Consider the following 13,138-nt stretch of genomic DNA (forward strand, 5'->3'; position numbering starts at 1 on the left):
GAGTGCAGGAGAAGAGGAGAGGAGCCAAAGAGGGGTAAGAAGGAAACAAAGATACATGTCACACTGACCCTAGGATTATTTTACCAAATTCAATTTAAAATTGGAATATGTAAATAAGAACTGTATTCAAATCTACGTCATCTCAAGAAACAATGCCATTCTCTATGCATTGTGCTATATGTGATCCTAAGTAGAACCAGTTAAATATTTCCTGTGGGCTTTTTTCCCAGACTCAACTCTACGTTAACTGTTCCCACTGAAAATTTTCTCACACCTACAAAATAAGATGAAAAGCAAGTTGGAACATTTTACCTTTATTTTGTTAAGCTCCATAGGGATACTTAAGTAAATGAAAGGCTAAAAAGTGGACTTAAATTTGTAAAAAGAATCATTGATGCTTACCCGGTTTTCTGCTGAATTCTTTGGGTTAGCACCTACAAATGTAACTTCAACAACTTCTCCCTGAAAATAAAAATTCATTTTATGACTTCTAATAAAAGTATTTTTTGCCATGCTCATATTTGGGCCATTATTTATGAAATGTTTCTAGGAGTTTGGGTACCTATAGAGATTGTATTCTGTTTAATCAAGTGAGTTGTCTTCTGAGAATATTAGAGAAAATACACTTGTAACAATGGATACAGGAATTTGGGGGCAACAAATTACTTCAGAATTTTGGGCCAATGAATTTGCTTTTGGTAGATTCAGATATAGATGAAGATATAGAGCTATAGTTCAAATTAGTGACAGCACATTAAAATGGCTTCTTCAGCCTTAGATATCTTCTTATATCTCCCTCTCATACACATCCAGGAAATGGACTGAATTAAATAAGGAAAGCCAAAACTTTCCATGGATGACTTATACTTTTTTGTTGTTGTTTTTATTCTTTTTTTTTCTTATACAGCGTGTTCTTATTAGTCATCCATTTCATATATATCAGTGTATACATGTCAATCCCAATCTCTCAATTCATCACACCACAACCCGCCCCCAGCCCTGCCACTTTCCCTCCTTGGTGTCCATACGTTTGTTCTCTACATCTGTGTCTCAATTTCTGCCCTGCAAACCAGTTCATCTGTACCATTTTTCTAGATTCCACATATATGCGTTAATATACAATATTTTTTTTTCTCTTTCTGACTTAACTTCACTCTGTATGACAGTCTCTATATGCATCCATGTCTCTACAAATGACCCAATTTCGTCCCTTTTCATGGCTGAGTAATACTCCACTGTATGTATGTACCACATCTCCTTCATCCATTCGTCTGTCGATGGGCATTTAGGTTGCTTCCATGACCTGGCTATTTTAAATAGTGCTGCAATGAACATTGGGGTGCATGTGTCTTTTTGAATTATGGTTTTCTCTGGGTATATGCCCAGTAGTGAGATTGCTGGGTCATATGGTAATTCTATTTTTAGTTTTTTAAGGAACCTCCATACTGTTCTCCATAGTGGCTGTATCAATTTGCACTCCCACCAACAGTGCAAGTGGGTTCCCTTTTCTCCACGCCCTCTCCAGCATTTGTTGTTTGTAGATTTTCTGATGATGCCCATTCTAACTGGTGTGAGGTGATAACTCACTGTAGTTTTGATTTGCATTTCTCTAATAATTAGTGAGGTTGAGCAGCTTTTCATGTGCTTCTTGGCCATCTGTATGTCTTCTTTGGAGAAATGTCTATTTAGGTCTTCTGCTCATTTTTGGATTGGGTCGTTGTTTTTTAATATTGAGCTGCATGAGCTGTTTATATATTTTGGAGATTAATCCTTTGTCCGTTGATTCGTTGGCAAATATTTTCTCCCATTCTGAGGGTTGTCTTTTCGTCTTGTTTATGGTTTCCTTTGCTGTGCAAAAGCTTTGAAGTTTCATTAGGTCCCATTTGTTTATTTTTGTTTTTATTTCCATTACTCTAGGAGGTGGGTCAAAAAAGATCTTGCTGTGATTTATGTCAAAGAGTGTTCTTCCTATGTTTTCCTCTAAGAGTTTGATAGTGTCCGGTCTTACATTTAGGTCTCTAATCCATTTTGAGTTTATTTTTGTGTATGGTGTTAGGGAGTATTCTAATTTCATTCTTTTACATGTAGCTGTCCAGTTTTCCCAGCACCACTTACTGAAGAGACTGTCTTTTCTCCATTGTATATCCTTGCCTCCTTTGTCATAGATTAGTTGACCATAGGTGCGTGGGTTTATCTCTGGGCTTTCTATCCTCTTCCACTGATCTATATTCCTGTTTTTGTGCCAGTACCATATTGTCTTGATTACTGTAGCTTTGTAGTATAGTCTGAAGTCAGGGAGTCTGATTCCTCCAGCTCCGTTTTTTTCCCTCATGACTGCTTTGACTATTCAGGGTCTTTTGTGCCTCCATACAAATTTTAAGACTTTTTGTTCTAGTTCTGTAAAAAATGCCATTGGTAATTTGATAGGGATTGCATTGAATCTGTAGATTGCTTTGGGTAGTAGAGTCATTTTCACAGTATTGATTCTTCCAATCCAAGAACATGGTATATCTCTCCATCTGTTGGTATCATCTCTAATTTCTTTCATCAGTGTCTTATAGTTTTCTGCATACAGGTCTTTTGTCCCCCTAGGTAGGTTAATTCCTAGGTATATTATTCTTTTTGTTGCAGTGGTAAATGGGAGTGTTTCCTTAATTTCTCTTCCAGACTTTTCATCATTAGTGTGTAGTAATGCAAGAGATTTCTGTGCATTAATTTTGTATCCTGCAACTTTACCAAATTCATTGATTAGCTCTAGTAGTTTTCTGGTGGCATCTTTAGGATTCTCTACGTATAGTATCATGTCATCTGCAAACAGTGACAGTTTTACTTCTTCTTTTCCTATTTGTATTCCTTTTATTTCTTTTTCTTCTCTGATTGCCGTGCTTAGGACTTCCAACACTATGTTGAATAATAGTGGTGAGAGTGGACATCCTTGTCTTGTTCCTGATCTTAGAGGAAATGCTTTCAGTTTTTCACCATTGAGAATGATGTTTGCTGTGGGTTTGTCGTATATGGCCTTTATTATGTTGAGGTGGTTCTCTCTATGCCTACTTTCTGTAGAGTTTTTGTCATAAATGGGTGTTGAATTTTGTCAAAAGCTTTTCGGCATCTACTGAGATGATCATATGGTTTTTCTTCTTCAATTTGTTAATATGGTGTATCACATTGATTGATTTGCATATATTGAAGAATCCTTGCATCCCTGGGATAAATCCCACTTGATCATGGTGTATGATCCTTTTAATGAGTTGTTGGATTCTGTTTGCTAGTATTTTGTTGAGGATTTTTGCATCTATATTCATGAGTGATATCGGTCTGTAATTTCGTTTTTTTATAGTATCTTTGTCTGGTTTTGATATTAGGGTGATGTTGGCCTCATAGAATGAGTTTGGGAGTGTTCCTTCCTCTACTTTTTTGGAGGAGTTTGAGGAGGATGGGTGTTAGCTATTGTCTAAATGTTTGATAGAATTCACCTGTGAAGCCATCTGGTCCTGGACTTTGGTTTGTTGGAAGATTTTTAATCATAGTTTCAATTTCATTACTTGTGACTGTTCTGTTCATATTTTCTATTTCTTCCTGGTTCAGTCTTGGAAGGTTATACCTTTGTAAGAATTTGTCCATTTCCTCCAGGTTGTCCATTTTATTGGCACAGAGTTGCTCGTAGTAGTCTCTTAGGATGCTTTGCATTTCTGAGGTGTCTGTTGTAACTTCTCCTTTTTCATTTCTAATTTTATTGATTTGAGTCCTCTCCCTCTTTTTCTTGATGAGTCTGGCTAATGGTTTATCAATTTTGTTTATCTTCTCAAAGAACCAACTTTTAGTTTAATTGATCTTTGCTATTGTTTTCTTTGTTTCTATTTCATTTATTTCTGCTCTGATCTTTATGATTTCTTTCCTTCTGCTAACTTTGGGTTTTGTTTGTTCTTCTTTCTCTAATTGCTTTAGGTGTAAGGTTAGATGGTTTATTTGAGATTTTTCTTGTTTCTTGAAGTAGGCTTGTATAGCTATAAACTTCCCTCTTAGAATGGCTTTTGCTGCATCTCACAGGTTTTGGATCGCCGTGTTTTCATTGTCATTTGTCTCTAGTATTTTTTGATTTCCTCTTTGATTTCTTCAGTGATCTCTTGATTATTTAGTAACATATTGTTTAGCCTCCATGTGTTTGTGTTTTTTACGTTTTTTTCCTGTAATTGATTTCTAATCTCATAGTATTGTGGTCAGAAAAGATGCTTGATATGATTTCAATTTTCTTAAATTTACTGAGGCTTGATTTGTGACCCAAGATGTGATCTATCCTGGAGAGTGTTCTGTGTACACTTGAGAAGAAAGTGTAATCTGCTGTTTATGGATGGAATGTCCTATAAATATCAATTAAATCTATCTGGTCTATTGTGTTATTTAAAGCTTGTGTTTCCTTATTTATTTTCATTTTGGATGATCTGTCCATTGGTGTAAGTGAGGTGTTAAAGTCCCCCACTATTATTGTGTTAGTGTCGATTTCCTCTTTTATAGCTGTTAGCAGTTGCCTTATGTATTGAGGTGTTCCTATGTTGGGTGCATATATATTTATAATTGCTATATCTTCTTCTTGGATTGATCCCTTGATCATTATGTAGTGTCCTTCCTTGTCTCTTGTAACATTCTTTATTTTAAAATCTACTTTATCTGATATGAGTATTGCTACTCCAGCTTTCTTTTGATTTCCATTTGTATGGAATATCTTTTTCCACCTCCTCACTTTCAGTCTGAATGTGTCCCTAGGTCTGAAGTGAGTCTCTTGTAGACAGCATATATATGGGTCTTGTTTTTGTATCCATTCAGCGAGCCTGTGTCTTTTGGTTGAAGCATTTAATCCACTCACATTTAGGGTAATTATCGATATGTATGTTCCTATGACCATTTTCTTAATTGTTTTGGTTTTGTTTTTGTAGGTCATTGTCTTCTCTTGTGTTTCCCACTTAGAGAAGTTCCTTTAGCATTTGTTGTAGAGCTGGTTTAGTGGTGCTGAATTCTCTTAGCTTTTGCTTGTCTGTAAAGCTTTTGATTTCTCCATTGAATCTGAATGAGATCCTTGCTGGGTAGAGTAATCTTGGTTGTAGGTTCTTCCCTTTCATCACTTTAAGTATACCATGCCACTCCCTTCTGACTTGTAGAGTTTCTGCTGAGAAATCAGCTGTTAACCTTATGGGAGTTCCCTTGTATGTTATTTGTCGTTTTGCCCTTGCTGCTTTCAATAATTTTTCTTTGTCTTTAATTTTTGCCAATTTGATTACTATGTGTCTCTGCATGTTTCTCCTTGGGTTTATCCTGTATGGGACACTCTGGGCTTCCTGGACTTGGGTGGCTATTTCCTTTCCCATGTTAGGGAAGTTTTCGACTATAATCTCTTCAAATATTTTCTCTGGTCCTTTCTCTCTCTCTTCTCCTTTGGGACCCCTATAATGTGAATGTTGTTGCGTTTAATGCTGTTCCAGAGGTCTCTTAGGCTGTCTTCATTTCTTTTCATTCTTTATTCTTTATTCTGTTCCGCAACAGTGAATTCCACTATTCTGTCTTCCAGGTCACTTATCCATTCTTCTGTCTCAGTTATTCTGCTATTGATTCCTTCTAGTGTAGTTTTCATTTCAGTTATTGTATTGTTCATCTCTGTTTGTTTGTTCTTTAATTCTTCTAGGTCTTTGTTAAACATTTCTTGCATCTTCTCGATATTTGCCTCCATTCTTTTTCCAAGGTCCTGGATCATCTTCACTATCATTATTCTGAATTCTTTTTCTGGAAGGTTTCCTATCTCCACTTCATTTAGTTGTTTTTCTGGGGTTTTATCTTGTTCTTTCATCTGGTACATAGCCCTCTGCCTTTTCATCTTGTATATCTTTCTGTGAATGTGGTTTTTTCAGATGACTTATACTTGCACATACACTTACATATAAAAGATACAAGATGGATTGACAAGGTGTGTATTTAACTTTTCACCTGACATAACTAAAAAAACTGGACAAATATGTATTAAAGAATGGTTTTAAAGACATTAGGCATGAAAACAGTGATCCTTGAGTGACAGAAAATGAAAAAGATGAGCCCTACAATTGCCTCAGTTTTATGCCTTCAGAGAGTTTACAGGCCATAGCACAAGGAGGTAGAATCAAGCAACGCTAGGCAGTCTATGTAAGTTAAGGAATAGATGTGGGAGTCCAAGAAGACCAAGTGGTCTTGAGTTCATAGGGTAGAGTAACAGAGAAAAGAGAGGACCATAGAGAGGAGATGTACACCGAGAGAGAACTCTGGAGATTTGCAGAAGGCTCCCTTCAACTCTGCATGCATGTAAGGAAAGTACCTGAACCTAGGAAAATAATCTTTTAAAAGAATTAGAGAGAAAATCCCAGGCTCATAGAGAACTGTGAAAAGTTCCTGTTCCCACCAGCCAGAATGGGAAAACTCATAATTCAAAAGAATTCTACCTTAAGTGCATGGTAGAGAGATTTTCCCTAGAATAAAAGCAACTCTGCCTAAAAACTTACAAAGACCCATCCAAATCAAACTCTTCCCAAATAATTCAATAACACCCTAAAACAAAGTTCAAAAATATTTACAGGAATAGGAGAACATCTAAAACCTAACAAGATAAAAATTCACAATGTCTGACATCTAAATTATCAAGCATACAAAGGAAAGAAAAGCACTTCTCATAATGAGAAAACTCTCAATCAAAACTGACCCATAAATGAATTAGATGATAGAATTAGTAGAGAAGGACACTAAAACAGTTTTTATAACTATTCTGTGTGTTCAAAAATCTAGCAGAAAGAATGAACATGTTAAGTAGACATGTGGAAGATTTTTATTTAAATTGACCTAATCCAAACCCCTAGAGATGAAAACTATAGTATCTATAAAGAAAATACACTAGATAGAATTATCAAATTAAACATTGCAGAAGAAAAGATTACTGAATTTGAAGACACAGCAATAAAAACTATACAGAATTAAAAAGGGGAAAAGACTGAAAAAAAACGAACAGAGCAGCAGTGAGCTGTGGAACAACTTCAAGCCGCCTAATATACAGGTAATTGGAGTTCCCAAAGGATAGAAGAGAGGAAGAAATTCAGAAAAAAATAATGAATAAATAATAGCCAAAATTTTCCAAATTTGCTGAAAACTATAAGCCCACAAGTCCAAGAAGCTCAATGAACCCCAAGCACAAGAAGCGTAAAAAAAGTGACACCAAGGATCCTTAAAATCAAATTGCTGGAAGCTAGAAATAAAAAGAAAAAAATTCTAAAACCAAGAGGGAAAAAAAGACACATTACACAGAGTAGAACATACATAAGGATGACGGCAGCTTTTTTTTCCACTGAAAACAATGCAAACCAGAATACAGTAGAACAAAATCTTAAGGTCTTAAAAGAAAAAACTGCTAACCAAGAATTCCATAAACAGTAAAAATATTCTTAAAAATGAAAGTAGAATAAAGACATTTTCAAAATATAAAAGAAGAAAGAAAATGTTAAAAGATGTCCTTCAAGCAAACAGAAAATGACACTAAATGGAAATTTGGATCTACAAAAAGAAATGAAGGGTCAGTTGTTAATGTGTGAGTTAATATAATATTTTTCTCATATTATTTAAGTCTCTTTAAAAATAATCCACTGTTTAAAAATAAGAACAATCCATGATGGAGTTGATAAATTATATAAAAGTAGAATATATGACAATAACACAAAGACCAGGAAAAGATCAATGGAATAACACCACTGGCCAGAATGATCAAGAGAAAAAAATCAAACAGAAGGCTCAAATTATCAGTACCAGGAATAAAACAGGGGACATCAATACAGATTCTATAGATATGTAAAAGATAAGGAAAAATTGGCAAAGACTTTACACCTGCAAATTCAAATAACTTAGATGAAATGAAATGGACAAATTCCTTGAGATATAGAAACTACTAAAGATCATTCAAGAAGAAGTAATTGGCCTTAATAGTGAAAATTTACCAAACTGTACACTTAATATATGCAGTTTATTGTATGTTAATAATACATCAATAAAAAAATTTTTTTAAATAACAAACTACCAAACAAATAAGTCTTCACATGACTTACTATGGCACACAAGACCTTTTACAGGTAATTTCCCACCTGCTGCTCCACCTTAGGCCCTCTATAGTCCATATACCTAGAGGTGGTATGTCTTGACAGGCTCTGTGAACTCCTACTCATCCTCCAAGACCTAGCCCATATTAAAAACATTTTTTAATAAAAACAGTCCATGGATTCATAATCAATGATGACCATCTAAACAGAGATGTGCTGTTCAATTATTTACTTTACCGTTAACTCCCCTGAATAACTAACATTAGTTTAGTTTTTCTAATTTTCTTCATTTTCACCAGTGAGATTATCAAATTAGCCAGTCTCACCAATGGTTAGTAAAATGTTTCAACAACAATTAGAATTTTCTGCAAAAATCAGTATATTCTCTATATAGAGCAATCAACCCTGCAGCCAATATTATGGTTCACGTAAAAAAAATAAAATTTGTATCTGGTTAGTCAAATTTTCCTAATCCTTAAAAGCATTCTTGTCCTTGATTTTTCTTCTTACCATCACAATTTCCTGTTTAGTCACACTCACCTTAACTATGAGAGACAACCCCACTACAAATATAATATGCCAATTCAAACCGTAGTGGTATAGAACAGACGTTTCTGATATGAAAGAGTGAGGAGGTCAGTAGGTCCTCTCCCTAAAAAGCAACTATATATATAGACAAAACTGTCAAAAATAACCATTTTTAAATTTTATTTTACCTCTTGAAATACAGTTGATTTACAATGTCATGTTAGTTTCTGGTGTACAGTGATTCAGTTATATACTTTTTTCATATTCTTTTCCATTATAGGTTATTATAGCTTATTACAAGATATTGAATATAGTTCCCATTGCAACAGTAGTACCCTGTTGTTTATCTATTTTCTATATAGTAGTTTGTATCTGCTAATCACAAACTCCTAATTTATTCCCTCCCCACTTTCCCCTTTAGTAACCAAAAGTTTATTTTCTATGTCTGTATGTTTCTCTTTTGTAAATAAGTTCATTTGTATCATATTTTAGATTCCACATATCAGTGATAGCATATGATATTTGTCTTTCTCTGTCTGACTTACTTCACTTAGTATGATAATCTCTAGGTCCATCCATGTTGCTGCAAATGGCATTGTTTCGTTCTTTTTTATGGCTGAGTAGTATCTATTGTATATTATATAATACCACATCTTCTTTATTCATTCATCTGTCAACGGACATTTAGTTTGCTTCCATTCCATATCTTGGCTATTGTAAATAGTGCTGCTATGAACACTGGGGTGCCTATATCTTTTTAAATTAGAGTTTTCTCTGGATATATGTCCAGGAGTGGGATTGCTGGATCATACGTAACTCTAAAAATAACCATTTTAGCACTTCAATTATCAACCAAAAGCTGAGAAATGTTTGTTCATTAAAACTACTAAACTTAGTGGTAAGCACAGTGCAAGTTTTTGGTGTTCTTACCAGGGTTGCTCTCATCCTCTGTAGTACCATATTTCAACCAGAGTGGGGAAGGCCATAAAACCAACAGCTTTTCTGCTGCTGCCAGAAGGAACTTACTTAATTTGGAACATAGCCATTTAAAGTGGTGATCTCAGTGGAAGGCAAACATTGAGGGATAGTGGCTAGACTGGTAATTGGTGATTTAATAGTTTGCAGGGAAGTAAGATAACTGTCATGGTTTTAATAAGCTCTTATCCTATCCTGGACTAACCAGAGGCTATCGTCATACACAGAGAACAGAGCAGGCCCAAACCACTCCTATATCCCCGGTTAATGTCTGAATGTATGTGCAGAGGAGATATAAGAGACCCCAGTGGAAATTAAAATTTGGGGAAAACTGAAAATGGTCTGAAGTTTGAATGCATACCCTAGCTCACACAATTCTATCAGCAGAGATTGAAATTCTTACTCCTTGAGCCACCTAAATACAAACTCTGACCAATATTCAGCTGAACATTAAGTTCTGTAATCACAGAAGCAACACTTGAGAGCGAGACTTAAAATCAAGTATAAAAAACTGAGCAAAGATATAGCAGCCATACATTGTAAGAGAGACAGACTTTACTAATTAGCCCAGTCAAGTTTTAAATGAGCAAACAAATAAACAAAAATAACAACTCTGGGGTGGGGAAGTGAAGTTAGAATCCAGAGTTGCTACAATATATCAACAAACATGCAGTATTCAAATAACAACAACAACGAAATGAGATGTGCATACAAGAAAGTATCGCCCATACTAAGGGGAAAAAAGGAACAATCAAAACTGCCTCTCTGTGTCACCAGATGTTAGATTTAGCAAAGACTTCAAAGGAGTTGTTATTAAAATGTTCTAAGAACTAATATAAATCAGGTTTAAAGAACTAAAGGAAAGTATAATGATAATGATTTAACAAATAGAAACACAGTGAAGAGAATTTTCTGGAGTTGAAAATCACAACAACTGAAATGAAAAATTCACTAGAGGGATTTCACAGCAAATGTGAGATGACAGAAGAAAGAATAAGTGAACTAGAATTTATCAATATAAATTATCCTATAAGAAGAATAGAGAGGGTAAGAAAGATTGAAGTAAAATTAACAGAGCCTCAGAAACATGTGGGACAACACCAAGTATATTGACATTCACAAAACAGAAGTTCCAAAACTAGAAGAAAGAGAGAAAAGAACAAAAAATTTTTTGAAGAAATAATGGCTGAAAACTTCCCAGATTTGATGAATGTTACTTTACAGAGCCAAGGAACTCAACAAATTCCAAGTAGGATAATCACAAAGTGATTCACATTTAGATATATTGTAGCAAACTAGTGGTAGACATAAACAAAAAGAAAATTTTGAAAGCAGCAAGAGAAAAGTGATTCATTTCTTACAGGGAAATTACAATAAAATTAACAATTGACTTTTCATTAGAGAGCGAAGTACAGAAAGTAACAGGATAACATATTCAACATAATAAAAGAAAAAATGTTTTCAATCAAGAATGCAGCAAAACCATTCTTCAAAGATAAGATAAATCCATTCCAGATAAACTAAGCCTGAGAGAAATTGTTGTTAGTATAACTGTCTTACAAGAAATACTAAAGGAAGTCCTTCCAGCTGAAAGAAAATGATGCTAGATGATAATACAAATTCTTAAAAAGAAATAAAGAGTACCAGAACTGGTAAATATGTAGGAAAATAAAAATTTTCTATAAATATATTTTTTCATAGATTTTCTTAATGTCTTTAAATGACATAAGATTTTATAAAACAATAATTATAACACTGTATTATTACATTTACATGTAGATATAATATGTGACAATATCACCAAAGATGGGAAAGGGAAAAAAGATATTTGGGAAGAATCTTTTTGTATTTTTTTAGAATTAAGTTAGTATTATATTAAAGTAGGTTGTGATTAGTTAAGATGCATATTATAGCTCTGTGACATGAGATATAAATATATATATATATATATTTGGTCTCTGCCCCCATTTCCTGGCACACAGCTCGTAAAACCCTTGGAATCTCTGCTAATGTGTCTTTTGTATGCTATTAAGATGACTGGTGGCTGTGGACTTCTGCATAACCTCAGAATGGGGGCAAACAAACCCTGTGATTGGAGGGTTAGAACTTTCAACTCCAACCCCCTGATCTCCAGGGAAGGGAAAAGAGCTGGAGGTTGAGTTAACTGCTGATGGCCAATGATTTAGTCAATCATGCCTACATAATGAAGCCTCCACAAAAATCCCTGAAGTATGCGGTTTGGAGAGCTTCCAGGCTGGTGAATATGTGGAGACTCTGGGAAGGTGGCATGGCTGGAGAAGCTCTGCATTCTTTCCCCCATACCTTGCCCTATGCATCTCCCCATTGGTTGTTCCTGAGTTGTATCCTTTTATAATAAACTGGTAATCTAGTAAGTGAACTATTTTCCTAAGTTCTGTGAGCTATTCTAGCAAGTCATTAAACCTGAGGAGGAGGTCATGGAATCTCCAATTTATAGCCAGGCTGTTAGAAGCACAGGTGACAACTTGGATTTGCCACTGGTGTCTGAAATATGTGTGTATGGGGAGCGGGAGGTGAGGGGGAGGGTGCAGTCTAGTGGGACTGAGCCCTTAACCTGTGGGATCTGTGACAACCCCAAGTAAATACCATCAGAATTGAATTGAATTGTAGGACATCAAACTGGTGTCCACAGAGAACTGGAGAGTTACTTGGTGGGGGGAAACCTCCACACATCTGCTGTCAGAAGTATTGAGAGTGGAGTGTAAAAAGAAGAAACAGAGTTCTTTTTCAAGTCCCTAAAATAACTACCAGGAAAACAGCTAAAAATATACATAGTAAAAAACCAACAGAGGAATTAAAAAAGGACACTAAAACATAAAAATAACCTAAGCATCCACCTTAAGAAATGAGAAGAAGAGCAAAATAAAATCAAAGCAGGCAGAAAGAAAGAAATGAAACACTAGAGCAAAAATCAGTGAAATGGAAAAACAGATAAAATCAATGAAGCTAAAAGATGGCTCTTTGAAGACACAAGTCAGCAAAATCAGGCAGAAAGAGGGGACATCATTTTTGACCTTACAGAAATTAAAAGAATTAAAAGGGAATATTATGAACAAGTTTATCCCAACACATTAGACAATTATATGAAATGGGAAAATTCCTAAAGACAAAGTAAACTCTTAGAAAGACACATAATTGACTCAAGAACAGAAAATCTGAATAGGCCTAAAACTAGTAAAGGAACTGAATTAGTGATTTAAAATTTTGCCATAAAAAGAAGCCCAAATTCAAATGACTTTGCTAGTAAATCTGATCCAATATTTAAAGAAGAAATAATATCAATCTTTTGCATACATTTTCAGAAAATACAAGAGGAAACACTTTCTACTCCTTTTCTGAGACCAGTGTTACCATGATACCAAGGGCAGTCAAAGACAACGCATAAAAAGAAGACTACAAATGCCCCTCACAGACATGAGTACAAAACTCTTTAGAAAAATGTTAGCAAACCAAATTTAACAACATGTAAAAAGTATTATATACCATTACTAAAGGGTATT

At 34.8% G+C, this 13,138-nt stretch overlaps 1 protein-coding gene across 7 annotated transcripts in view; it reads right to left on the minus strand.

Moving 5' to 3' along the window:
- Window positions 1-13,138, minus strand: part of ASAH2 (N-acylsphingosine amidohydrolase 2) — a 93,515-nt gene that overhangs the window by 14,432 nt on the left and 65,945 nt on the right. For all 7 annotated transcript variants that reach the window (XM_082339453.1, XM_082339452.1, XM_082339455.1 and 4 more), the window contains one exon: window positions 403-462. In XM_082339453.1, the coding sequence (XP_082195579.1) occupies window positions 403-462 (60 nt within the window). The remainder of the gene's footprint in view (window positions 1-402; window positions 463-13,138) is intronic.

Source organism: Balaenoptera borealis (assembly GCF_965194805.1).
Source record: "Balaenoptera borealis genome assembly, chromosome: 10".
In the NCBI taxonomy this organism is placed as follows: domain Eukaryota; kingdom Metazoa; phylum Chordata; class Mammalia; order Artiodactyla; family Balaenopteridae; genus Balaenoptera; species Balaenoptera borealis.